The 25462-nt window shown below is 44.8% G+C and overlaps 2 protein-coding genes across 4 annotated transcripts in view; one reads left to right on the forward strand and one right to left on the reverse strand.

The window, feature by feature from the left end:
• Positions 1 to 1531: 1531 nt before the first annotated feature.
• Positions 1532 to 13119, reverse strand: LOC120382990 (endogenous retrovirus group 3 member 1 Env polyprotein-like). The gene is made up of 2 exons (XM_039500535.1): positions 12881 to 13119; positions 1532 to 4038 (listed from the first exon to the last, which is right to left on the reverse strand). The coding sequence occupies exon 2, from the start codon at positions 3593 to 3595 to the stop codon at positions 1892 to 1894; it is 1704 nt and encodes a 567-aa protein (XP_039356469.1). The 5' UTR covers positions 3596 to 4038; positions 12881 to 13119; the 3' UTR covers positions 1532 to 1891.
• Positions 13120 to 13346: 227 nt separating this feature from the next.
• The window catches only part of HIKESHI (heat shock protein nuclear import factor hikeshi), a 28730-nt gene continuing 16614 nt past the window's right edge, over positions 13347 to 25462 (forward strand). The window contains exons 1-2 of one of the 3 annotated variants that reach the window (XM_039544728.1): positions 13347 to 13504; positions 14915 to 15152. In XM_039544728.1, the coding sequence (XP_039400662.1) occupies positions 13475 to 13504; positions 14915 to 15152 (268 nt within the window). In that variant the 5' untranslated portion in view covers positions 13347 to 13474. Of the gene's footprint in view, positions 13505 to 13620; positions 13696 to 14914; positions 15153 to 25462 lie in introns of those variants that run through there. The other 2 variants (XM_039544730.1, XM_039544731.1) reach the window with 2 other exon arrangements.

The raw sequence follows: 25462 nt of genomic DNA on the forward strand, positions 1-25462 counted from the left end.
CTGCACTTCACTCACGTGCAAGGCACCAAACATAACTGTTGGTTTTCAGCCTCAAATTCCTCCCTCAAGGCATCCCTAATCCCTGCAGCCCTGTGCTGGGCCTTTCTAGTAGCCCTGCTCTCTGGCTGTGCAAATTCAGCATCCAGGCATTGAACCTCGGAGGTCCATGCCTGACTGAATCTTTCACCCTTCCCTTCACAAATATTATGGAGGGTACAGCACACGGATATAACCGTGGGGATGCTGCTTTCCCCCAAGTCCAGCTTCCCATACAGAGATTGCCAGCGTCCCTTTAAACGGCCAAAAGCACACTCCAGTCATTCGGTACGGGCTCAGCCTGTAGTTGAACCGTTCCTTGCTGCTGTCAAGGTTCCCTGTGTACGGTTTCATGAGCCACGGCATTAACGGGTAAGCAGGGTCTCCGAGGATCACAATGGGCATTTCAACGTCCCCTACTGTGATCTTCCGGTCTAGGAAAAAAAGTCCCGGCCTGCATCTTCCTGAACAGGCCAGTGTTCCGAAAGATGCGTGCATCATGCACCTTTCCAGACCAACCTGTGTTAATGTCAATGAAACGCCCACGGTGATCCACAAGCGCCTGGAGAACCATGGAGAAATACCCCTTCCGATTAACGTACTCGGATGCTAGGTGGGGTAGTGCCAGAATAGGAATATGCGTCCCATCTATCGCCCTCCACAGTTAGAGAAACCCATTTGGGCAAAGCCATCCACAATGTCCTGCACGTTCCCTAGAGTCACGGTTCTTCTTAGCAGGATGCGATTAATGGCCCTGCAAACTTGCAACAACACGATTCCAACGGGTCGACTTTCCCGCTCCAAACTGGTTCCTGACCGATCGGTAGCTGTCTGGAGTTGCCAGCTTCTCCACGGGTAGGGCAGCTCTCAATCTCGTGTCCTTACGCCGCAGGGTGGGGGGCGAGCTCAGCACACAGTCCCATGAAAGTGGCTTTTCTCATCCGAAAGTTCTGCAGCTACTGCTCGTCATCCCGGACTTCCATGACGATATGATCCCACCACTCAGTGCTTGTTTCCCGAGCCCAAAAGCGGCGTTCCACGGTGCTGAGCATGTCCGTGAATGCCACAAGCAATTTTGTGTCGGATGCATTATGCGACTCGCTATCATCGTCGGACTCCTCACTGTCACTTTGGATCTTAAGGAATAGCTCAACTGCCAAACGTGATGTGCTGGTGAGACTCATCAGCATACTCCTCAGCAGTTCAGGCTCCATTTCCCACAGAAATTGCGCTGCACAGAAACCGTTGAAAGAGGCAAGATGGTGCCAAACATGGACGGAAATACAGGGATTGCTGGGATGTGAAGCGATGCATCACGGGGCGTTGGGACAGGAAGCAGAATGACCCGCCCCCTTCCCACAACTCACGGCGCCAGAATGGGAAGAGGTGTGTTAGCCAAAAGGGCTCGTTCTCCCCGGAGCTAGTCAATTACCCCAAGGAGGCACAGAGACCAAGATAGAGTATAAACAGATAGCAGCCCTTTATTAATTGATCAGCTGAGCGGGTGCCCCCCTCGATTCATACCAGAGGAGTGACACCCCGATACAGAGCAGTGAGTACATATATATACCATTTTTGAGGTCATATCAGACCACACTGACAAAGCAAATTTTCAGGATTTTGCAGACGTGGGGTACATAGGTTTATTTACTTGTACTCTACCCATTCCACGTTTGTCCCCTTGACCATGGTACTGTTCAATATTTATTATTCGTTATGCAAGCAGGTCATAGGATCATTTAGCTATAGCATCGTTTCCTAGAACAAACAACTGAGCACATTCCCAGAACAAACAGCTAAGCACAAATCATGTTATCTATCAATCCCCCCTTTTTATGAAAGCATTTTAAGAGCTTTAGTATCCCCAATCTTCAGCTTTTACTGGTTGGAGTAACACCATGACTCGTTGATTTATAGTTTGGTTGATCAATCGTCGGATTAGTGTCACCAAACAGGGGGTAAGGCAAGCTAAAGCTAATAGGGCTATGATAATACATACAACAAAAAGGAAGCTTTGGCGTATCCATTCTTTTTGTGGCAACCATGAAGTAAGCCAATCTGTGTCCCACCCCTTCCAGGTTTGCACTGGGACGTGGGTTAGCTTCCTCATTTCTTTTGTTAATCGTTTAACTGCTTTTCCATTATCGTCTATTTGTAAGCAACAATTTGATTCATTCAGTTTTGCACACAATCCTCCTTCTTCTGCTAGCAGATAATCAAGAGCTATACGATGTTGATAAATTGCGGTTCTCATTTGAGTAGCCTGATCAGCTAAGAGATCGAGTGCTGTGGCTGTTTGGTTTGTTACTATTTCCAAAACAGCCTGCAATCTGATTATTCGATTCAGGTTATAAATTGGTTCCCTAGCTCCTGTTACGAGCTCATCGGGGTTCCACGTGGCTGGTCCATAATGTTCTATGATTCTTTCAGGAGGCCACTCCTGTGTACCCCATTTTTGGGAACTTCCAGCTGTTAAAGTGGAATCAATAGATCGCTGTTCCCTAATAAGATCATCATATACTTTGACTCCTAAGGTTTTTCCCTGTAGGAGAGGTAGTAGGAAGAATAGAGGCCTAATATATCCTACATAACATACCCCGGACCAATTGGGTGGTAGCCGACGGTAAGCGTATTGACCACAAATCCAATAGTGGCCTTTTAGGGCCCATGTCCCATTAGCAAAGGGTCCATCCCAGGGGTCGGGAGTAGTTGTATCAGGTGACAGGGACCAATTATTATTTTTATACTTGGGCATTTCAAAATACAAATGATCGCCACGTCCTAACGGTCCTCCCCCCATAACTGATTCGCCTTTAGAATTACAATGTTCACGTTTCCAGGCTCCTGCTCCCATTTTCCATATACAATTGCAACCCCCTCCTTTAGGCTGAGTAGTGCTTGACCAAAATTGCCTAAAGTGGGTTGTTCGGGTCCCATTATAGTGTTGCCACGCCCAGAGATAGATTCGTATCACGTGATCCTTGGCTGTGGTATTATCTCGCTGGCAACGTAAAAACAGATAATCATCAAAAAATGTATCCTGTTGTATTGCGTTGCAACTGCTGCTACTGGCGAAATCATTATTATCATAAAGTTGATAGGAGCAGGCTATCCAGCTGCCATTAGTCAGCTGTACATGGGTTTGATTCCATCGCCCCTGATATTTAGAGCAATTGTATGGTAAACAATTAGGATCCCAGCAATCAAATCCTGGGGATAAGGTCCATTCACATTGACTTTCCCCTACGTATACTCCTTTTGGTTTTGTTCTATTAAGGCATAGTATACCCATCCCAGAGGAATAGAGTCGCCATGGGCTACTATCCTGGGCCCATAGTTCTGTTCCGTTACGGACCATGCTTAAATTACTGACCCACCATTTGGGCTGTACTGGTTGGGCTACCCATGGCCATTCGTTTAAGTCTCCTGGTCCTCCACATACCCAACAATTACTGAGATTAAAGGACTTTGCTATTGTTTCTCCTAGTTCCAGGAAGGTATTTTCCCAACCATTACAATGAAGAAGGTATACACCTAAAATTAACAGTGTTATTCGCATTATGATTTCTTAAACAAACCCTTAAGTCCGTCCAGGGGCTCGTAAGTCCAGTCCGAAGCTTCTCCTGTGCTCCCTCGGGCTTCCGGTGCCGAGGTAGGCAGAGGGTCGATCCAGTTGCCTGAGGCTTCGCCTGTGCCTCCCCGGGCCTCCGGTGCTGGGGTGGACAGAGGGCTGGAGTCCTCCTCTGGTGGTTTGGCTCTCTTGTCAGGAGTGAGAAACCGTTTTACTCTTGTGTGATGAGTCCACTTGTCACTCCCAAGAAGCTTAACTGCAGCGTGGCTGATGAGGGAGACGGTGTGTGGACCTTCCCACCGTGGTGTAAGGGGGTCACGTTTCCACTTCTTGACGAGGACCTGGTCACCAATTTGAAATGGATGGACAGGCCGGTCGAGGGGCAGGGATTGGAAAGATGCTGCGTATTGATGTAGCTGGGATAAAACAGTCTGTAGGAAAGAAACTTGTTTCCATAAGGTATCTTTTCCCACTTCCCAGGTCACATCTTCCCGGAATTCTGAAATAGGAATTCGGGGAGGAAATCCGAATACTAGTTCAAAGGGTGACAATTTTAATCCTCGTCTTGGGGCCCTTCGCAGGCGAGTTAGCGCTAGGGGCAAGGCATCAAGCCATTTCAATCCTGACTCCATGCATATTTTAGTAAGAGTCTCTTTTAGTGTTCTATTCATTCTTTCCACTTGGCCTGAACTTTGGGGGCGCCATGCTGTATGAAAGTTTCATTGGATGCCTAAGGCTTGAGATACTTCTTGTGTCACCTTTGAAATAAAGTGACTACCCTGATCAGAATTAATAACCTCTGGTACGTGGTATCGGGGGATTATTTCTTGTATCAAGGCCTTAGCAACAGCCCGGGCTTGGCAATGTCTGGTGGGGAAACACTCCACCCACCCAGTTAGTTGGTCAACAAAAACAAGTAAATATTTGTAGCCCCTGCATGGGGGCACTTCGGCAAAATCAACCTGCCATCTCTGAAATGGATATGTGGCCCAGGGTTGACCTCCCATTGGGGCTGGAGGTTCTCGGCCCTTTTGATTTGTTTGTTGGCAAATGGGGCAAGTGTTAACAATCCGTTGGGCCTCCATATGCATCCTTAATCCTTTAAGGGTTCGGGTAGCTAAGTCTACCATAGCTGCTGATCCCATATGCCCTTCCTTATGTAAACGTCGAAGGGTTTCCTTTAAAATTGGCTGAGGCACAAAAATTTCTCCTCCAGGTAATTTCCACCATCCCGAGGGGAGCAAACGGGCCCCTATGCTTTGGGCATACTGTGTTTCTTCAGTAGTATACTGTGGGGTTGGGACTTTACATTCAGTATCTTTTACTATCAAAAGCCACGCAACCCCTTCTTGTGCTGCCTCTCGTGCTGCCTTATCAGCTAATTGATTGTATTTTCGCTACTCCCCTTGAGGAGTTTTGCCATGAGCACGCACGTGGATTACAGCAACTTGTAGCGGGAGCATTAGAGCCTCTAGTAGGGATTTAATAAGGCCTCCATGTGCTATCTTTTGGCCTGAGGCTGTAATGAATCCTCTTTCCTTCCATAGGGTACCGTGAGCATGCACCACCATATAAGCATAACGACTGTCTGTATATAAATTAAGAATCTTTCCTGTGCCCATTCGGAGGGCCTCAATGAGAGCCACCAATTCTGCTGCCTGGGCTGACCAATGTGGGTTTAATTTAAAATTTATAGATCTTGTCATTCTTAATTACCACTGCTGCCCCGGTATATCGTTTGCCATTAATTACGTAGCTAGATCCATCTACGTATCCCTCGATGTCAGGGTTAGGCCACGGTACGTCAGAGAGGTCTGAGCGTGGTTTAGTTTCTTGCTACAGGACCTCAACACAATCGTGTATGGGTCCGGGCTTACGGGGGTCCCCAGGGTCAGGCAACAAGGTGGCTGGATTAAGGGAACTGATGGGTCGAAAGGTCAGGTTAGGAGCTAACAGGAGTCCTACTTCGTATCGTGAGTGTTGACTGGGATTTAAATGCCTAGCTCCGGCTCCTGTTCCTAATATTTGGGGTACTCCATGTGGGACTATGACCTCAGTACCTCCACCCAGGGTCAATTTTTCAGCTTCCTGCACAAGAAGGGCGGTAGCTGCTATGGCACGCAAGCAAGCAGGCCAGCCTCTGGCGACAGGGTCCAAAACCTTTGAATAATAACCAATAGGTCGCCAGGTTGGTCCCGATCGCTGGCACAGGAGTCCAGCCGCTACCCCCTTTCGCTTGTGGACATATAGGGTAAATGGTTTCCGTGGGTCCGGGAGAGCCAAGACAGGGGGTTGAATTAGTGCAGCTTTAAGCTCTTGAAATGCTTTCTCCATCTCCCTAGTCCACGTCCAGTGTAGCAACCCATCTTTAGTCAATGATTCATACAGGGGTTTAGCTTTCCCTCCATAGTCAGGGATCCAGAGCCGACAAAATCCGGTTAGGCCTAAGAAGGCCCTCAATTCACGCGGATTTTGTGGTTGGGGACTCTCAAGTATAGCTTGGATTCGTTCCTTACCCAAGCTGCGACTGCCCTTCGTTATTTGATACCCAAGAAAAGTAACTTGCTGTTTTACTAGTTGGATTTTGCTTTTTGAGACTTTGTACCCCTGTTTGCCAAGATAATTCAGGAGTTCTACAGTTTGCTTTCTACATGCTGTTTTTGTTTCAGTACTTAACAACAAATCATCACAGTACTGAACTATAGTACATGAGGGATATTTAACTAGGAATGGGGCCAGGTCTCTTTTTAGCTGGCTGCCAAAAATCTCGGGAGCACAGGTCAGTCCCTGTGGAAGAACAGTCCACAGATACTGAGCTTTATAATGTGTATCTGGATCTTCCCATTCAAAAGCGAACAATTTCTGGGATTCGGTGTCAAGAGGTATTGAAAAGAAAGCATCTTTCAGATCTATTACCGAAAACCAGGTATGTTCTTTGGGAATCTGACTGAGGATTGTGTGTGGGTTCGGGACAACTGGATAGGGGGCCTCTACAATTTTATTAACTTGTCGCAAATCCTGTACTAAACGGTATTGTCCATCAGGTTTGGGGATTCCCATTATTGGAGTATTGTATGGGGAGGTACCTTCCTTTAACCATCCACATCGTATGAACTTTAGAATAAGCGGTTTTAGTCCAATTTGTGTGGTTAGTTTCAGGGGATATTGTCGGACACGAACCGGCCTGCTGCCCTCTTTTAATTGGATCTGTATCGGGGAAGCATTACGAGCTCGCGCCACGCCTCCTGTTTCTGCCCAGACCTCAGGATTAACCCTTGATATCAAATCCCCTTCAGTCCCCTGGCTGTCCGAGTAAAGGATCCTATTACCCATTAGAGCCATTATATAGTTGGAAGTTTGTTGTTTAGGCAGGCGTACTTCTATGGTCCCATTATTAAACGAGATCTCCGCTTGCAGTTTAGTAAGGATGTCTCGTCCCAACAATGCAATGGGGCAGGAGGGGTGACAAACAAACTGGTGTACGATATGATGGTCACCCACTTTCACTAAAAGGGGAAGGGTTTTTGCTACTACTACATTTTGTCCTTCAAGTCCTTGGACAATAGTATGCCCTGAGGGTTTGCCTGGTGGCGCTGACTTAAGGGGAAGTACACTCAGGGCAGCCCCAGTGTCAATCAGGGCTTCAATTTGGCGGCCCCCTACCTTAATTTCTACCGTGGGATCCAATCTAGCAGGTTGTGCTGCTAAGAGGGGCCGCTGGGTCCCTCGGCCTCTTCATTGGGGTGACTCGCTATCCGAGCCTCCTGCATTGTAAAGGATTGGGGGTGGGATTGTTTCAGTCCTGCGTCCCTGTCGTATCATGTGCCTCTTAGGACACTCATTCTTCCAATGTCCTTCCTGTCTGCACAGAGCACATTGATTTCATCCTAAGCGGGGACGTCGGGGCTTTCCTCTATCCCCTATAAAAACATACTCATTTCTCCTATTCTGTTTCTCATCCTTGTCCTGTCCTTGCCTCAAAGCCATAATGAGAGCCTTCGTTCCTTTCTTCCTTTCCTCCTCGTCCCGTCTATCATACACCTTTAAAGCAATCTCTAACAGTTCTTCTATATTCTTCCCTGATGCACCTTCCACCTTTTGTAATTTCTTTCTAATATCTTCATAAGATTGACCAATAAAGAGGGGAGTTAGCACTGTTTTCCCATTCTGACTCCCCGGGTCCAAATCCGTGTACCTTCTACAGGCTTCACATAGGCGCTCATAAAAGGCTGCTGGATTTTCTTTCTGTTCTTGCCTTATATTATACAATTTGGCCCAAATAGGGGTTTTCTGAATACACTGTTTCATACCCTGCACTATAGCAGTGGCATATCTCTGATGGGCTTGTAGGTCCTTCTCATTATGCTGCCAAGTGGGTTCCTTTTCGGGCATTATATCACCTACAATTTCGTAAGTACCTTTGTTTTTTTCTACCCACTCACGGGCCTTTGCTAAGACCATACGCCTTTCGTCCGGTGTTAGCAAAACATTTAATACTACTTGCATGTCCCCCCATGTTGGATTATGTGCTGTTATAAGCATTTCAAAAATTGCTGTCAAGGGGGCCGGGTCCTCTGAAAATGGGGGATTTTGCAGTTTCCAATTATATAAATCACTTGTGGCAAAGGGGACATATACCATGGCAGGCTTTCCCCCTTGTCCTATTGTTTCGCGGAGAGGCAGTGTCTTATGCACTGTGGTTTCATCTGTGTTGCTCCTTAGGTGTCTATATACACCGTCCTCAGTCTCGTCCTCATTCTCCTGTGGGAACGTATGTTGAATCCCTATGTCAGTGGGGCTTATTTCTTTTACTACAGCGGGAGGCTGCTCTACAGTGGGAGGCTGCTTATGGCCCTTACCTGCCGTTATTTGTTTATCCAGGGCTTGGAAACTGGGATATAATGGCAGCGGGAGTACATACTCTGGGGCCTGAGGAATTACAGGGGGTGGACACGGTTTTAAGGGAGGGCATGGCTTTTTCATAGACATGCGGGATTGTTTTTTCATTTGGACCCGGGCCATCAATATTTGTAAAGTGTTCTGTCTACATTTTTGTAGCCAAGGCGGGGAATCGGACACCAGATCCTGCCAAATATTAATATACGGATATTGGTCCCAATGCCCGTCTCGGGTTACGATATTGTGTACGGCTTGTATTACATCTGGTTTCAATGAACCCCCATCTGGCCAATCTACTCCGAATGTTGGCCATTCTATTGTACAAAATTTTATGAGATTGTCTTTACTTAACGGGACACCAAAGTCTGATTGGCGTCTAATCGCTTGCCAATTGTCTAGCATACAGCCAAGGGGTGTCCCTGCGTAATAACTCTGAGTGGATCCCATCTTATTATATGGTCTTAATCATAAAGCACACACACTCATGCACAAGACACACTTATAAGAAAGAGACCTTCAGACAGTTGGCTGACCCCCCTTGCAATCAAGATATCCTGGTCATTGAGTTTCCTCTAGCAGGAGTCTTGGGGCGGCTGAGGTCAGTCTAAGTCTTAACAGTCCCTATAATTCTAACACTTCTCTAACATACACACATTCTCTGGTACAAAGTAAAAAGGAAAAACATGAACATACTGAACAAAAGTACTAAGCCTAAAACATGAATAACCCACAGACTAGTTGAATCCCACTGTGCATGCATACTAACATATAAGTTAAAACAACATACTCACAATATACCTTCCTGTATACAGGCAGCCTCCTAAGTTCCCCTTTGTCCTCCCACACTTCGGGGGCGTTACTCCTCAAACCCTAGAGGTAAATGCAGTTACCGCCCGGAGTGGCCGCGTCCGGCTCTGGGGACTTGGAACAGGGCAAATTTAAGATCTCTGTGTCCTCGTGGACCCTCTCTAAAGAGGACACCGCCGCCCCGGTCGGCCGAGGTGATCCGAGAGCACGAGCCGCACAATCAGCTCGAGGTGGCCACTTCTCTCGGTACCAGCTCACTAGCCCCCAGTAGCGATAGCGCCCTCTACAGGGAGGGTCCCGGCGGAGTCGCCAAATTGTTAGCCAAAAGGGCTCGTTCTCCCCGGAGCTAGTCAATTACCCCAAGGAGGCACAGAGACCAAGATAGAGTATAAACAGATAGCAGCCCTTTATTAATCGATCAGCTGAGCGGGTGCCCCCCTCGATTCATACCAGAGGAGTGACACCCCGATACAGAGCACTGAGTACATATATATACCATTTTTGAGGTCATATCAGACCACACTGACAAAGCAAATTTTCAGGATTTTGCAGACGTGGGGTACATAGGGCTATTTACTTGTACTCTAAACATTCCACGTGTTTCCCCTTGACCATGGTACTGTTCAATATTTATTATTGGTTATGCAAGCAGGTCATGGATCATTTAGCTATAGCATCGTTTCCTAGAACAAACAACTAAGCACATTCCTAGAACAAACAACTAAGCACAAATCATATTATCTATCAGGTGCTCTGTGGGATAGCTTCCCATAATGCACCACTCCCAACACCGCTGCAAATGCTGCAAATATGGCCACACTGCAGCGCTGGTAGCTGTCAGTGCGGCCACACTGCAGTGCTTTCCCTACACAGCTGTACGAAGACAGCTGTAACTCCCAGCGCTGCACACCTGCAAGTGTAGACAAACCCTGAGTTTTGAGTGGAGTAGATGAATCAATACTAAAGCAATGCAGAATCGAAACTTAGTACTGGTTTACAATATATTATAAGTAAGGCTAAGCTTTTGTTATGGTAATTTTTAGTAAGTCATAGGTCATGGGCAATAAACAAAAATTCACAGAAGCCAATGACCTGTCTGACTTTTACTAAAAAATAACCTTGACAAAATGAGGAGTGGAGGGTTCAGCACCCACCACGGCTGCCGTTCGCAGCGGCTGGGAGCTGCCTGTGGAGGCTCGGAACTCCAGGACTCGCGGCTGGGAGTTGCTGGAGTCCCCCCAGTTCAGAGCTCTGGCGTCCCCCTGCCATTGCTCGGTGCTCTGGGGTCCTCCTGCCAGCGTGGCTGGGAGCTCTGGGGGCCACTTGCTGCTTGCAATGCTGGGAGCTCCGGGGACCACCTGTGGCATCTTGGACCTGCATGGCTCAGCTCTGGTGGCTTGGAGCTCCGGGCAGGCATCTGGCAGGCTCTCCACTGCCTGCAGGGGCTGGGAGCTGTGTGTGTGTGGCCCCACTACAGCTCAGAGCTCCAGGGCTGGCAGCTGCGGGGTTCCTGTAGCTGAGAGCTCTCTCCCCCACCGGCTAACAGCTCCAGCCTTGGGGCTGAAGCAGAAAATGTCACGGAGGTCTCTGGAAGTTACGGATGCTGTAGCCTTAATTATAAGTGTGGTTGGTAGAAGCGCCTACAATTATGGTAGCCCAACACTTCCCATTATAAGACTTTTCAGTTACTTGGACTTACGTTTGGGATGAAATTTTCTATGTCAGGTGCCTTCCCCAGGCTGTTTTTTTCTTTTTTCAATTTCAGTCAAAACCGTTCAGCCACTTCCAAGAATGAGGCTATGGAAATGCACGTTTTGTCCATGTTTAAATTCTAGAGGCTTTTTGAATGGCTCTAGGCCCTGTGCTTTGGAGCAGGAACTTGAAATGTGTGTGAGGGAAGTGCCTCTTGTTGTTCCCACTCCTCCCGCCCAAATCTCCTCCCATTTGCAAGCCTTTGAAAAATCTCAGTTCGTACTTGCTCACTAGAAGCTTCTTAGATTTCACTAGCTATAATTCGGGCCCTACCAAATTCACAGTCCATTTTCATAAATGTCGTGGTTAGCATTTTAAAACTTGAATTTCACAATTTCAGATATTTAAATCTAAAACTTCAGAGTGGTAACAAAGCATGAATAGTTATTGAAAAATTGCAAAATACAAACATATAAAGCCCTATAATTAGTGGTCCAGACTGGGGTGGGGCTGGGCACCAGCTAAGAGCACAGAACCTGTCTTCTGTGCTCTTAATGACACCCCCCCCCTCCGTTTTTGGCATCCAAGCACTGGAGAGGAAGAAGTTGCCTAGCTCAAGCAGAAGGAACAAGAGCTGGACTGTGGGGAGGGAAAGGAGTAGAACAGGTGGGATAAAGAGCCCAGTGAGATGGTACTCTGAAAAATCAGGTCCTAGAGCTCTCGTAATGGGCACCCCAAATTAGTGGACAATTTTTATCTTAATATTTGTGCCTCCACTCCTCTCTTAGGATAACAAAGTGAAGGTTATGGGGTGATTTGATAAGTCTATAACAGGGGTTCTCTCAAACTGGGGGTTGCGACCTCTCAGGGGATTTCGAGGTTATTACATGAGGGTCACGAGCTGTTAGCTTCCACCCCAAACTCTGCTTTGCTTCCAGTATTTATAATGGTGTTAAATATATAAAAAGGTGTCTTTAATTTAGAAGAGGGGTTGCACTCAGAGGCTTGCTATATGAAAGGGGTCACCAGCACAAAAGTTGGGAGAACCACTGGTCTATAATTACCGTAGTGAGCAAAAAAAAAGGGATAATGGGCTGTTCAATCCAGCAGACAAATGTAGAACAAGATTAAATGGCTGGAAGTTGAAGCTAGAGAAATTCTGGAATTGCACATTTTTAACAGTGAGGGTAATAAACCTTTGGAACAATTTGCAAAGGGTCATGGTGGATTCTCCATCTCTGGCAATTTTTAAATCAAGAGTGGATGTTTTAGTTCAAATAGGAATTAATTCAGGGAAGTCCTGTGGCCTGTGTTATACAGGAGGTCAGTTTAGAGCACTACTATGGCCCCTTCTAGTCTTGTTTATGATTCTGTAAAATGGTGATACTACCCCGTTATAAGGTCATTGGCTCTTTAAGGGATGGTAGGTCCAGCCCCACTTGAGAGAGATTTAGCTCACATCCTCAAGTGGAGAAAATAAGCAACGTCACACAACAGTAGGGTGACCAGATGTCCTGATTTTATAGGGACAGTCCTGATTTTTGAGTCTTTTTCTTATATAGGCTCCTATTACCCCCCCATCCCGTCCCGATTTTTCACACTTGCTGTCTGGTCACTCTACACGACAGCAGGTCATGGCTTATTCATAGCTGTGCCTTGTGCCTTCACAAATACTAGTTTTAGGTGCCAGGAGAGAGCATGTTGAAGGAATTGCAAGAGATGAAGATAAACTGCTGGAGAACTGTGCTTCACAAGCTCTAGTTTGTATGTGTATTTGTTATTCCATCTGTCTCTTGCCAGCAAAGCCTGTGCAAATTTAATGGCTTCTGAAACACGTTAAAGGCAGTACAAGGCCCCCAGAACCTGTTGCATTACCTTGATGAATAGATGCAATGCGAATTTGTGTCCTTGCAGCCTGCCCCCATGATCACAATGCGGTATGGTGCTTTGCTCTGGTATGTCAGGGTACCAGTCATCTACCTCAAATCTTCCCTGAAGGACCTTCTTGACAGCTAGATACAGGTCCAGAATGCAGCAGGCACCACCAGCTCTCCGCTCTGATAGAGATATGGCCACCCCCATAAATTCAGAGGCCCTAGCACGCTCTAATGTATAACCCAGTAGGGACCAGACTGACAATGAATATCCCAGCATGCATTGCTCCACAGCTATGGGGGGGGGGGCGTTAGGTGACAGACTACATGTCCCAGCATGCACTTCCCTATCCACCCGCGGCGCAGCCTGGGACTACAAGTCCCGGGATGCATCGCCGATAGCGCGGTGCATACTGGGATGTGTAGGCCTCAGCACGAGCGTAGACGAAGTCCCGCCCCTTCCCCGGAAGTAGTTCCGTAACCAGGGGGTCACAGGCAGGGGCTGTTTCCGGGGGGGACCAGGCATTATGTAGGCTGCGGAGTGGTCGGCTGTTTCGCGAAGCTTCTGCGGCTGTAGGGCTCCGCGGCTGCCGCCATGTTCGGCTGTTTGGTGGCGGGTAGGCTGGTGAGCGGTTCCCCGGGGCCTGGCCGGGCGGCGCTTCCGGAGGGGAGGGGCCTTGGCGCGCTGGGTGGAGCCTCTGGAGAGACTAGTGTGGGGGAGGGGCCCATGGAGCGGGGCCATTGGGAGGCGGCTGGAGGGGCCGTGCGGGAGGCCTCGGACCGTTCTGGGGCAGCCTGGCTTGGAGGCCGCTGGGGGTGGGGTTCTGGGGAGTGAGCTCGGGCGGGTCCTGTGGGTGGGGGTGTTTCTGGGGGAGGACACGAGTCGGGGGTTCAGCCGATGGAGTAAGGGGTGTCTCTGGGGGAGGATCCTGAGGAGTGGGGGCGGGGCTCAGCCTATGGAGTGCGGGGGGTGTCTGGGGGGGGGATCCTGTGTGTGTGTGGGGAAAGTTGGGGGCTCAGCCTATGGAGGGTATTTCTGGGGGAGGATCTGGAGGAGTGGGGGGTTTAGCAGCCTGTGGAGTGTGGGGTGTGTGTGTATGTGTGTCTGGGGGAGGATCCTGAGGAGTGTGCTGGGCTCAGTTTAGGGAGGGGTGTCTCTTGGGGTGTGGGCTATGCCTGGTGATAGCGTTGGTTGTGAGGGGCCATACTGTGGAGGGCAGGTTCCAAGCTGGGGTGGCTCTGATTTTTATCTTCCATTGTTGCTTTTTGGGAGCAGCGCCTGCATAAATGAACTGTGTCACTGTGTCTTCCTCCCTGTCCAGATGTTCAAGTTCTGTGCAGACCCTATCCCAGTGTGCCTTCCTTCCCCTCATACAGGGTGGCACCCAAATTTTATTGGCTAAGGGATGGGTAATGTCACCTTGCTAGTAGGTTGCCCCAAGTTGCAGCAGACTGCAGCCGTGTTTGGTAATACAGATTTTTGGGCATATGGGTGGCAATAGACAGGGCCAAGCATTTTTGAGTTATGGCTTGTTCTGAGTAGGAGCCACTTACGTCAAGATGCACGCACTGTTGTATCATGTACGTGAACTTGGTAATAAAGACAAGGGTGGCTCTGTGACCTGACCTTTAGCCATCCTTGAACTAAATGCATAAAGTCATATCTTACCTCTTACTTAAGGAGGTTTCCATGATTAGGGTTCTGCTAGCCATGTGGTTGACAGCCACTGCTTTATAGACTTGGTGACTTCTTCTGCACCATATTTTACCACTCTCCACATGGGGAGCTAAGGTACTCTGATACTACAGCCCTAGGTGTGATATAAAGCCTCTAGCTAGAACAAGGACTGTGAATCCTTGTTAGCCTATTGCACAGTTCCCATGTGGTTGTGTTTGCTATGCTGTCTGTTTATAAACTAAAACTGGCATGTGCCTCACTTCCCCTTCTTTCAAACAATAGATGGATTTCTGAAAAGAAGGCTCACAGATTGTCAAAATTAAGATTTCTAAACTAAAACTTGGTTTTATATTCTAGGTGCAAGCAGTGGCACAACAGGTGGCCCAGGATAAGTTTGTATTTGACTTGCCTGACTATGAAAACATCAACCATGTGGTGGTCTTTATGCTGGGAACTATCCCATTTCCAGAGGGCATGGGAGGATCTGTCTACTTCTGCTTTCCTGACCAGAGTGGGATGGCAGTGTGGCAACTCCTGGGGTTTGTCACCAATGAGAAGCCAAGTGCCATCTTCAAAATTTCTGGTTTAAAATCTGGTAAGAGCAGTGAAATATAGCAGTTAAACAACAAAGCAGTTAGACAATGAAGTGGATGTTTAGTCTCTAATGAATAAATGTAGTAAGATCTTGGAACGTATTGTGGCTTTTTTTTAATTTTTATTTGTATTATGTAGCTCCTAGGAACCCTTTTTACTACTTCACACAATGCACAGTCAACTTGTGGAACTCATTGCCGGGGATGTTGTGAAGGCCAAAATTATAACTGGGTTCAACAAAAGAATTAAATAAATTCATGGAGGATAGGTCCATCACTAGCTGTTAGCCAAGATGGTCAAGGATGTAGCCCCATGCTCTGAGTGTCCCTAACTATCTGACTGCCAGACTGGACTAGTCAACAGGGGATGGATCATTCAATAATTGCCCTGTTCTTTCTCTTTGAAGGATCTGACACTGTCCACTGTTGGAAGACAGGATACTGGGCTAGATAGACCATTGGTCTGAACCAATATACCCATTTTTACGTTCTTATTCATAAACCAGGATCCCATCGTGTGACATGCTATACACTGCAATGCTACTTGAAAAGATACATATATTTGGCTTTTCAAGTGGCTCTTCGTAGACCTAGCACTTATATTCTAAACCAGGGGTAGGCAACCTATGGCACGTGTGCCGAGGGCAGCATGTGAGCTGACTTTCAGTGGCACTCACACTGCCAGGTCCTGGCCACTGGTCTGGGGGACTCTGCGTTTTAATTTAATTTTAAATGAAGCTTCTTAAACATTATTTACTTTAACTACACTGTTGTTGTATGTATATATTAGACTCATAGACTTTAAGGTCAGAAGGGACCATTATGATCATCTAGTCTGACCTCCTGCACAACGCAGGCCACAGAATCTCACCCATCCACTTCTATAACAAACCCCTAGCCTATGTCTGAGTTATTGAAGTCCCCAAATTGCGGTTTGAAGACCTCAAGCTGCAGAGAATCCTCCAGCAAGTGACCCATGCCCCATGCTGCAGAGGAAGGCAAAAAACCTCCAGGGCCTCTGCCAATCTGCCCTGGAGGAAAATTCCTTCCCGACCCCAAATATGGCGATCAGTTAAATCCTGAGCATGTGGGCAAGACTCACCAGCCAGCACCCAGGAAAGAATTCTCTGTAGTAACTCAGATCCCAACCCATCTAACATCCCATCACAGACCACTGGACATACTTACCTGCTGATAATCAAAGATCAAATTAATTGCCAAAATTAGGCTATCCCATCATACCATCCCCTCCATAAATTTATCAAGCTTAGTCTTAAAGCCAGATATGTCTTTTGCCCCCACTACTCCCCTTGGAAGGCTGTTCCAGAACTTCACTCCTCTAATGGTTAGAAACCTTCATCTAATTTCAAGTCTAAACTTCCTAGTGTCCAGTTTATATCCATTTGTTCTTGTGTCCACATTGTTACTAAGCTTAAATAATTCCTCTCCCTCCCTAATATTAATCCCTCTTATATATTTATAAAGAGCAATCATATCCCCCCATAACCTTCTTTTGGTTAGGCTAAACAAGCCAAGCTCTTTCAGTCTCCTTTCATAAGATAGGTTTTCCGTTCCTCAGATCATCCTAGTAGCCCGTCTCTGAACCTGTTCCAGTTTGAATTCATCCTTCTTAAACATGGGAGACCAGAACTGCACACAGTATTCCAGATGAGGTCTCACCAGTGCCTTATACTAACACCTCCTTATCTTTGCTGGAAATTCCTCGCCTGATGCATCCTAAAACCGCATTAGCTTTTTTCATGGCCATATCACATTGGCGGCTCATAGTCATCCTGTGATCAACCAATACTCCGAGGTCCTTCTCCTCCTCTTTTACTTCCAATTGATGTGTCCCTAATTTATAACTAAAATTCTTGTTATTAGTCCCTAAATGCATGACCTTGCACTTTTCACTATTAAATTTCATTCTATTACTATTACTCCAGTTTACAAGGTCATCCAGATCTTCCTGTATGATATCCCGGTCCTTCTTTGTGTTAGCAATACCTCCCAGCTTTGTGTCATATTTATTATAGACCTTCTAAAAATGTTAAAAAGGTATTACTGGCACACAAAACCTTAAATTAGAGTGAATAAATGAAGACTTGGCACACCAGTTCTGAAAGGTTGCCAACCCCTGTTCTAAACAAAGTGACAGAGTCTTGTGACACCTTGTAGACTAAGAGATGTTTTGGAGCATAAGCTTTTGTGGGTGAATACTCACTTTGTCAGATGCATGTAGTGGAAATTTCCAGAGGCAGGTATAAATATGCAGGCAAGAATCAGTCTATATTCTAAACAGTTCATCAAAACTGGCTGTTGTAGTATCTGATTGTAAATGAATGCTTGTGGCAGTGTGGTTTTTCACCCTTCAGAGTTTGCAGGCAGTTTTCACGTGGAAACTTTGAAAACTAGAAAATTAACATGGCACACGTTAAATGGATTAAAAACTAGCTACTTGATAGATTTTAAAATGTAAATGGGGAATCATTGAGCAGGTGTGTTTCAAAAGGCCAAGAAGTAATCCTTACACTATTTGTGAGAAAAGCAAAATAGTCACTGATAAAGTTTATGGATGATCCAAAAATTGGGCGAGTGGTAAACAGTGAAGAGGACAGGCAGCTGATACAGAGAGCTCTAGAGCACTTAGTAAAATAAGTTTAAGCAAACTGTTTTAATTCAGCTAAATGCAAATGCAGCAAAGCATGTACCTCATATTTAAAGGATAAGGGACTCTATCCTGGGGAGCAAACACTCTGAAAAAGATGTGGAGGTGGCTAATCAGCTGAACACAAGCATGGTTCTGTGGCCAAATGGACTAATGTGATACTGGGATGCATAAATGGAAATCTTGAATAGGAGTAAAGAGGTTATTGTACCTCTATATTTGGCACTGGTTTGACTGCTGCTAGAATACTGTGTCCAGTTCTGCTGTCCACAATTCAAGAAGGATGTTGCTAAATTAGGGAAGGTTCAGAGAAGAGCCACCAGAATGATTCAAGGGTTAGAAAACCTGCCTTGTAGTGAGAGACTCAAGGAGCTTAATCTATTTAGCTTTATGAAGAGAAGGTTAAGGGATGACTTGATTACAGTCTAGAAGTACCTGCATGGGAAACAAATCATGGCTCTTCAGTCTAGTAGAGAAAGGTAGATGTGATCCAATGGCTGGAGATTGAAGCTAGACAAATTCAGACTGGAAATAAGGTTTAAATTTGTAACAGTGAGGGTAACTAATGATTGGAAAAACGTATACTTGTACACTTTGAGGCAAGGGGAGACCATCATGATTAAGTAGTCTGACCTCTTGCACATTGCAGGCCGCAGAACCTTGCCCACCCGCTCCTGTAATAGACCTGTGACCTCTGGCTGGGTTACCGAAGTCCTCAAATCATGATTTAAAAGCTTCAAGTTACAGAGAATCTACCATTTACACTAGTTTAAACCTGCAAGTGACGTGTGCCCCATGCTGCAGAGGAAGGTGAAAACCCCCCAGGGTCTCTGCCAATATGATCCGGATGAAAATTCCTTCCCAACCCCAAATATGGCAATCAGTTAGACCCTAAGCATGTGGGCAAGACCCAACAGTGGGACACTAGATCTGTTCTGTGTCTATTTAGTCATATCTCTCACTTTATTGAGTAAAATATGTTTTTACTACTCTTAGTGCTGCAGAGCCAACTTAAATTTGGCGGAGCAAATTGGAGTCTTAGTTTTCTTGAATATCATCAGTACAATTGTTAACTAAGTTTCAGTTGTAGAATCTTTATTGTTGAAGTCAGTCAAAAAACCAAACCTTGACTGTGGGCTCTACAGCTGAGTTTGCAAGGCTTGCAGTTATACTGTTCCTTCTTGTAAACTGGGTAAGATACCTGTTGTTGTTGAGATAAATGCTACCCCACAAGTCCATGCTTAGAATAGAACCACACTTTACTTTGACACTACTTCCTCTACCCCCATCCTATCCCCAAGAATCCCAACACATAGCAATCCCCAAAATGATAACTTGTGCTCAGTGCCATAAAGATACAAAATTAATGACATCATCCATGGTATAAATGCAGAGGGATAAATCCTACTGAGGGCTAGGAGAACCCTTCATCTAATCTCACAATTTCTGATACCTTAACCAGTTGGAGGCATGGTCACCTGACCAGTTATAAGTAACACGATTCAGCTTGTATTTATACAGCAGCTTTACTGTCACAACTGAGTTAGTGCACCTGCAGTTACCAGTCTGCCTTTTGGGTTTCTATTGGTGCACTTTGGGAAAATCTAGACAGCTATCCTGCGTTGCCTCAACAGGAGATAAGGTGCTCAGGGAGGTACCCAGAGAGCAGGGCCAGTCACAGGAAGACTGGTGATGCACTTTGAAATGTCCCACTGTGCATGGAGCTGAGAGGAAAGATTACTGGCCAGACTGGCACATTTGGGAGTCTTGTCCGTGCTGTAGAAAACCTAAACACCTGCTGAACTGGGTACAGGAAGGCAGTCATGTGCCAGCCTAGCTCTCTGACAGAGGCAAAATCCAGTAACAAGGCAACTAAACATTTGTAACCATGTGTTGTGCAAATGCAGCTTGTGTTTAAAGCTAACTGTGCCAGTAACTGGTTATAAAATCTGCTCAGTTGTGACTTGGACTGGGTTTTTACTTGCCTAATGGCCATGGGGTAGCAAAAAAAAATGACTGAAGTGGATGGGAGTGGTAAAAGTTAAATGTGTTTAAGGCCAAGCAGTACAGCTGTGAGAGAGAAAATTCAAAATCGCCTACCTGCCGCATCTTAAGATCACACTTAAGCATAAAGTCAGGGAACATAGAAGTTAGCTTTCACAAGGTAACTAACTTGCCGAAATTGCACATAATTATGATGACTAGTTGGACTATTAAATGCGTACATTAATATAGTGTATGCAATTGTGTTACTGTTATGGGAGCTTCACTAATGCATTTTTGACTCTTTGTATATACACTAAAATTGCATTGACAAAGATTTCTCTTTAGTTTCCAAGGAGAGAGAGCAAAACTGCCCATGCATGTGAATATTTTCCTTCCAATTAAGCTTTAAAGTTCACACCTCACAGAGGTGAAGGCAGGATGACATTTTTGTAAAGGTGGGTCAAAAAGGTAACAGCACATCAGAGAAAGTAATGAGGACAGCAGTAGGAAGAGAGGAAATTAGTTCTTGATCCTGCAGTCCCAACTATGATTGGTTACAGTTCCCAATTAAACCAATGGGAGTCTTGTCTGAGTAAAAGATTGCAGGAATGGACCTCTAATTTGAACCTCTTGGATGATGCAGCTGTGTTTCAATGAGACACTTGCAATTTTTCTCCGGCAGACTGGTCCAGCAGCAGCCCTCTCAGGCTGTGCAGAGAAACTATACATTTCAATGTCCACTTAAAATCTTAGATGTTTGAGTACGCTCAAAATTACATTATTTTTTTCTATTGTTTAATGTTCTAATTTTTAAACTTCTCAATGATAGTAGATTTTCTGGGACTACTCTAAACTAGTTGCATGACAATTTGAGAATCTTTGTACAGCCGTTTGTATTATTGATGAGTTAAAAGTCTTGATGTGGAAAGTATCTGTTTTTGCACTCCAGTAAGTCAAGCAGGCGAAAGAATTTTTCTGTTTCTTAAAAAAAAAAAAAAAAAAAATCACTTTGAAACCAATCATGACAAGAAAAGCACTTCAGAAAGGTATGAGTGTGATGTTAGAATTGGAAGTCCTGAAAGAACCTTTAACTAATCTCTTGCTACCAGGTGATTGTGAAGTCTAGACTACAAGCCACAATATCAAAATAAGTTATTGGTAGATTTAATTACAGAAATTATCCTACTTTGTCAATTAGAAGGACTTAAAAAAAACCCAAAACCTTAGTTATATAGATGTAATCGCTCTTAATAAACCTGGACTTCCTATCTCTTTACCTTCTTTGTTCCTTCTTTTTTTGAGATTTAGTTAACATGAATGCTGACAATCATTGTAATAATGATAAAATCTAAATCTTTTTCTTTTCAGTTTGGCTGGAAACAAGGCAACCATATTTGACTTCAAATCAGAAGTCCCTCAATAAAGAAATTATCTATCTTCTGTAGGCCTAAGTGGCTCTAGCAATGTCTTGAAAAACATGAATGCAGTGACCATGGTAATGAGTCACCTGCTTTTCCGAGATTGCTGTGATCAATTTTTATCCCCATGTTACCAAAAGACACTAATTAGGGGAATATTTCTGGCTTCTCCCTACAGGATTTTCAGGTAACCTGAGTAGATCAGAATTTTTAATAGGAAATCAAAAGGTCTCTCTGCTTAATGCTACATTTGTATTTTTTCCCTTTTGATCCCTCTATCAAACCTACAGATAGGTTCTTAGTCCTTTTCAATAACATGAAGGAAATGTTTCATATTAAATGCAGTCCATTTGCAGTACTAAATGTGTATATGTCCACTTAACCAATGGCTATGGGAGTGAGCAGCTGGCAGCTGTTTAGTCTGAAGCAGGGGGTAGTTGGGCTGAAAGAGCAGGCTTCTTCTCTGGATCTCAGAAGTAAAACAGGGTCATCCACTTCTCCAGGTCCCTTTCCTGCAGCCTAATAAAGGTGCTGAAAAATTGAACATATTGCTCTGACCACTGCTGATGTAACATATGCATTGGATCTCAAAAGTTAGAGAAAATGGTGGTATACTCTGTTTTTACTTTGTTCAATGTCATCTTAGGAATGCTTTGTGTTTCATCAACTCAGTTCATATAAAAGTTTTGATTGCTACCAAGCCTGTAAACTACAGGGATTTGACAGTCAATCTGTTGCTCTTCTGGGATCCTGCATCTTCACCAGTTGTAAGGATTCTGCAGTGGGGAGTGATCTAACTGCCAGAGTAGAAACTTCCTCACATTGCCAAAGCTTTATTGCCTCTGCAACACAAACAGGAGTAAAAAGAAAATAAATGTACATTTTTGGGAAAAATGAGCAGATAGGATAGAAATACACAGGAGCTGATCTTTTTAGTAATGGTAAATTTTACTCTCTTTCTGATCAAATCTACCGTTTAAGTGCTTTTAGTAACAAAGGCTCTGAGTACCAGTTCTGGTACAATAAGCACCCAGTAGAGTTAAGTGCCCTTAGCTTTGAATTAGGCACTTAAATATCCTTGTCATGCCTAATTGAACTGATGCTGGGTCTTATCACTTAAATCTTCAGAAGGTGTCCTCTGCTTTTAAGCTCATTGCAGCGTTTGACTTTTTCTGCTTGATACTGTGATCCCCTTTTAGGATTTGCTTATTCTCCAGTAGCAAAACTGGGATAAGATCAATTTTGACTATGTTCCTAGCTGAGTTTAGAATCTTTGAAATGATTCTTGTGGATACTTGTACTGGGTTCCAATGATGTATCATTGTCCAGCACTGCTGTGCCAAGAAGTTCTAAGGTCTGAATGCTTCCTTTCCTCCTAGCCATGTGTCCAGAGGTCAGGAACTTGTCTAGCAAGTCTTCAAGATTATCTTTGCTATGCTGTTTTGGTGGCCTTTTTTTTGTCAAGTAGGAATGCCATAAGGAAAAGGTGCAGACCAAAAGCAGTAAATTTAAATGAGAACAAAATGGCACTGATGAAAGATGCTACCTCTCAGGTCAGTTGTAGCCAGCCACTAGATCTTTAGAGCAGAAGCAGCTGGTAACACTATAGCAAGTGCAGCTGCTTGCAGCTGTCTGCTCACTTTATGTGCCAGCTTCCAAATCTCCCTTTAAACCGTGACTAACTTAGACAAATTACATTTGACTCTCACCAGGAAAGAGTGTAAAGATGATGCTTTCCTCATGAAGTGGGGAAGCTTGCTTTTATTTATTTTTTGCTGTGCCTAAAAGTGCTAAGCACTTTGCTGTGAAAGAGGAAAAATGTGCTCTTGGCACCAAAGAACTACAATCTGATTGTAGACATGAGATGACAAATGGGGGTAATATTTAGAGGTATAGGTCACCATTTTGCTCCCTCTAACTTTGTGCTATCTGGTGCTGTGGTGGTTTAGTCTCTCCCTCCCAAAACTTGTGGTATAAAACCATGTCTGCGTTTGATTAATGGAAATGGCTAGAGAATAAATACACAATTTCTGTTTTACCCAAACTAATTTCAAAGCCAGAAAGTGCTCTGAAATGGCTGAGTACTGTGGCTAAAAGTTGGATAAAGGGAGAGAAGTGGGAGATCAGTATGAAGAGCCTATCCCTGCTTGCTCTTTTCCTGAAATGTTGGGATCTTTTGCAGCATTGCTGTTGAGGGCAAAATTGTGAATGCAAAAATATTTAATAGTCTGTATCTTGAGAAATATTTTGAAATACTGCATGTTCCTTAGAATTTATGATTTATATGTTGTGAATAGAAGAGCAAGGCACTCAAAACACACCTATTATTTTATAGGGGTTGTGATGGTAGACTATAATCCACATGCAGAAGAGGATAACTTTATTTTATCCTCACAAGTGGACAAATCTTGAGTATCTGTTCTGTGCTGTGTTCAACACTAACAATGTGTGCATGCTGGAGCATTGCACAGAGGAGCCGGCAATCCAAAGAGGGTCTGGACTTGCATATGAAGTGGGAGGATGGGTACGCTTTTTGGTTTAAAGTACACTGATGGCCTCTGATTATTTTGAGCACTGGTATATTTCTAAAGTTGTTGGATAGTTTTATACAGATGAAAAGCTGATTTGTTCAAAGGAAAGGGAATTGTAAATTTAACATCCTGATCATAAAGATATGGAGAATTCTACCAACTTCATTGCTATCAGCATTTTTAATCACAGAAAACTGGATAGAGTTGGAATTTGAATATGATCTTCAGTTAGTCTGGTTTCCAATGGCTTTATTTTCTCCTGTAGAGCCTAATTATATAAAGGAAAGGGCTGTGATGTCTCCCTGCAGCACAGGCTGACTTTAAGTAAATATGCTACGCAAAGCATTTCTAAGTAGTGGGTTAAAGCACCATGTCTGATTGTTACTTGCCTTGTGCTAAATTTGTGTATTGAAGGACCAGTATGTGCTTTTCTCATGGGAGACTTTACATTACAGATTTTAATATTCAGTTATGGAGTCTGTATGAGATCTGAAGGTGTGCATGTATGTGTCAAACAGATCTCAGTTGAGGAGGCGATGCTTGAGGCGACTAGGAAAGAGGAGGGCAACAGCGTGTGGGTGGGTTAGACCACCAAGAGGTAGTGAGAGGGCTCAGACAGCTGCCTTTTTTGGTGCTGAGACATTTGTGGTATGTTTGGATTGGGTTAAACTAAGAAGGTCTCTTGTGAGTCGGACCATCTCCTCTTGAGCTCAGTAGCTACTATTTGGCAAAACAAATCTAGATGTAGTATACAATAGAGGTGGCGGATAATGTAACTGCTAGACTTACTTCATTGCAGATTGCAGTGCTACATGGAAAATTAACAGACTCTTAATTGAGTTTCTACATAGGCTATGCTCTCCCCTGCTTTTTCAGAAGTGGGTGATAATGAAGAGTTTTGGATGTGCTTCCCTAAGGAAGGACAGGGTACCTGCTTCCTACATACTAATGATTTAGGCCTTTGCTGAAGAATTAACTGTCTTCTGGAGTCTTCAGATTTCCTTGATTCCTTTGAGTTGGGGCAGGGCAGAGACTTGTGCTAGTCTCACTGGCAGAGATTTTAGCAATTGAGCTAGGTCACGTGGTGGTGTAGTCTTCTTTTAGCTCAGTCAGCAGCTTGTGATACCACTTATTGGCGTGTGGACTATGGCATAGCTCTTGAATGGCTCTGCTCTTCCCTGCTAAGATGATCCAGAGGCTGGTACTGAGCAGTTGCTTCTTTATTGGGAGGATGTTCTTCTGCAACATTTACTTGAACTTATGTGCAGCTGTGTGTCTCGTTCACATCTAATGGCATTTCAGGCATTCTCTGTGTCTTCCCATACATGTTGAACAGGAGGGAGTGACAGATTTCAGTGAATTTAGATGATTCTGTATTTTTGGTGAGCCCCAGAGGCTTGGGTTTAGAACTGATTAAAGCTCAGTTTAGAAGAGTCAGAAGTGATGCTGGAGCTCTGGGATGATGCCTGCACAAAAGGTTTGCTATTTATTAATGCTTTTCAGCCGGATTGTTAATGGATTCTCTAATGGCTTTTGTGACCAGCAGGGCCTCTTTATTTTGCAACCATTTCTTTCTGATGTGGACCTTGATACAGTCATTGGTGGCTTTATAGTGCTGAGATTGGATTACTCCAGTGCATGCTACATGAGATAGCTTTGAAGATCCCTCAAACAGCTGCCTACGTGCATAGTGCAGTGTGAACCACTGG

The sequence above is a fragment of the Mauremys reevesii genome, linkage group 1, assembly GCF_016161935.1.
Source record: "Mauremys reevesii isolate NIE-2019 linkage group 1, ASM1616193v1, whole genome shotgun sequence".
In the NCBI taxonomy this organism is placed as follows: domain Eukaryota; kingdom Metazoa; phylum Chordata; order Testudines; family Geoemydidae; genus Mauremys; species Mauremys reevesii.

Excerpts from the sequence above, each read along its gene's own strand:
- LOC120382990 (XM_039500535.1), bottom strand. The coding sequence starts at position 3,595 with ATGCGAATAACACTGTTAATTTTAGGTGTATACCTTCTTCATTGTAAT.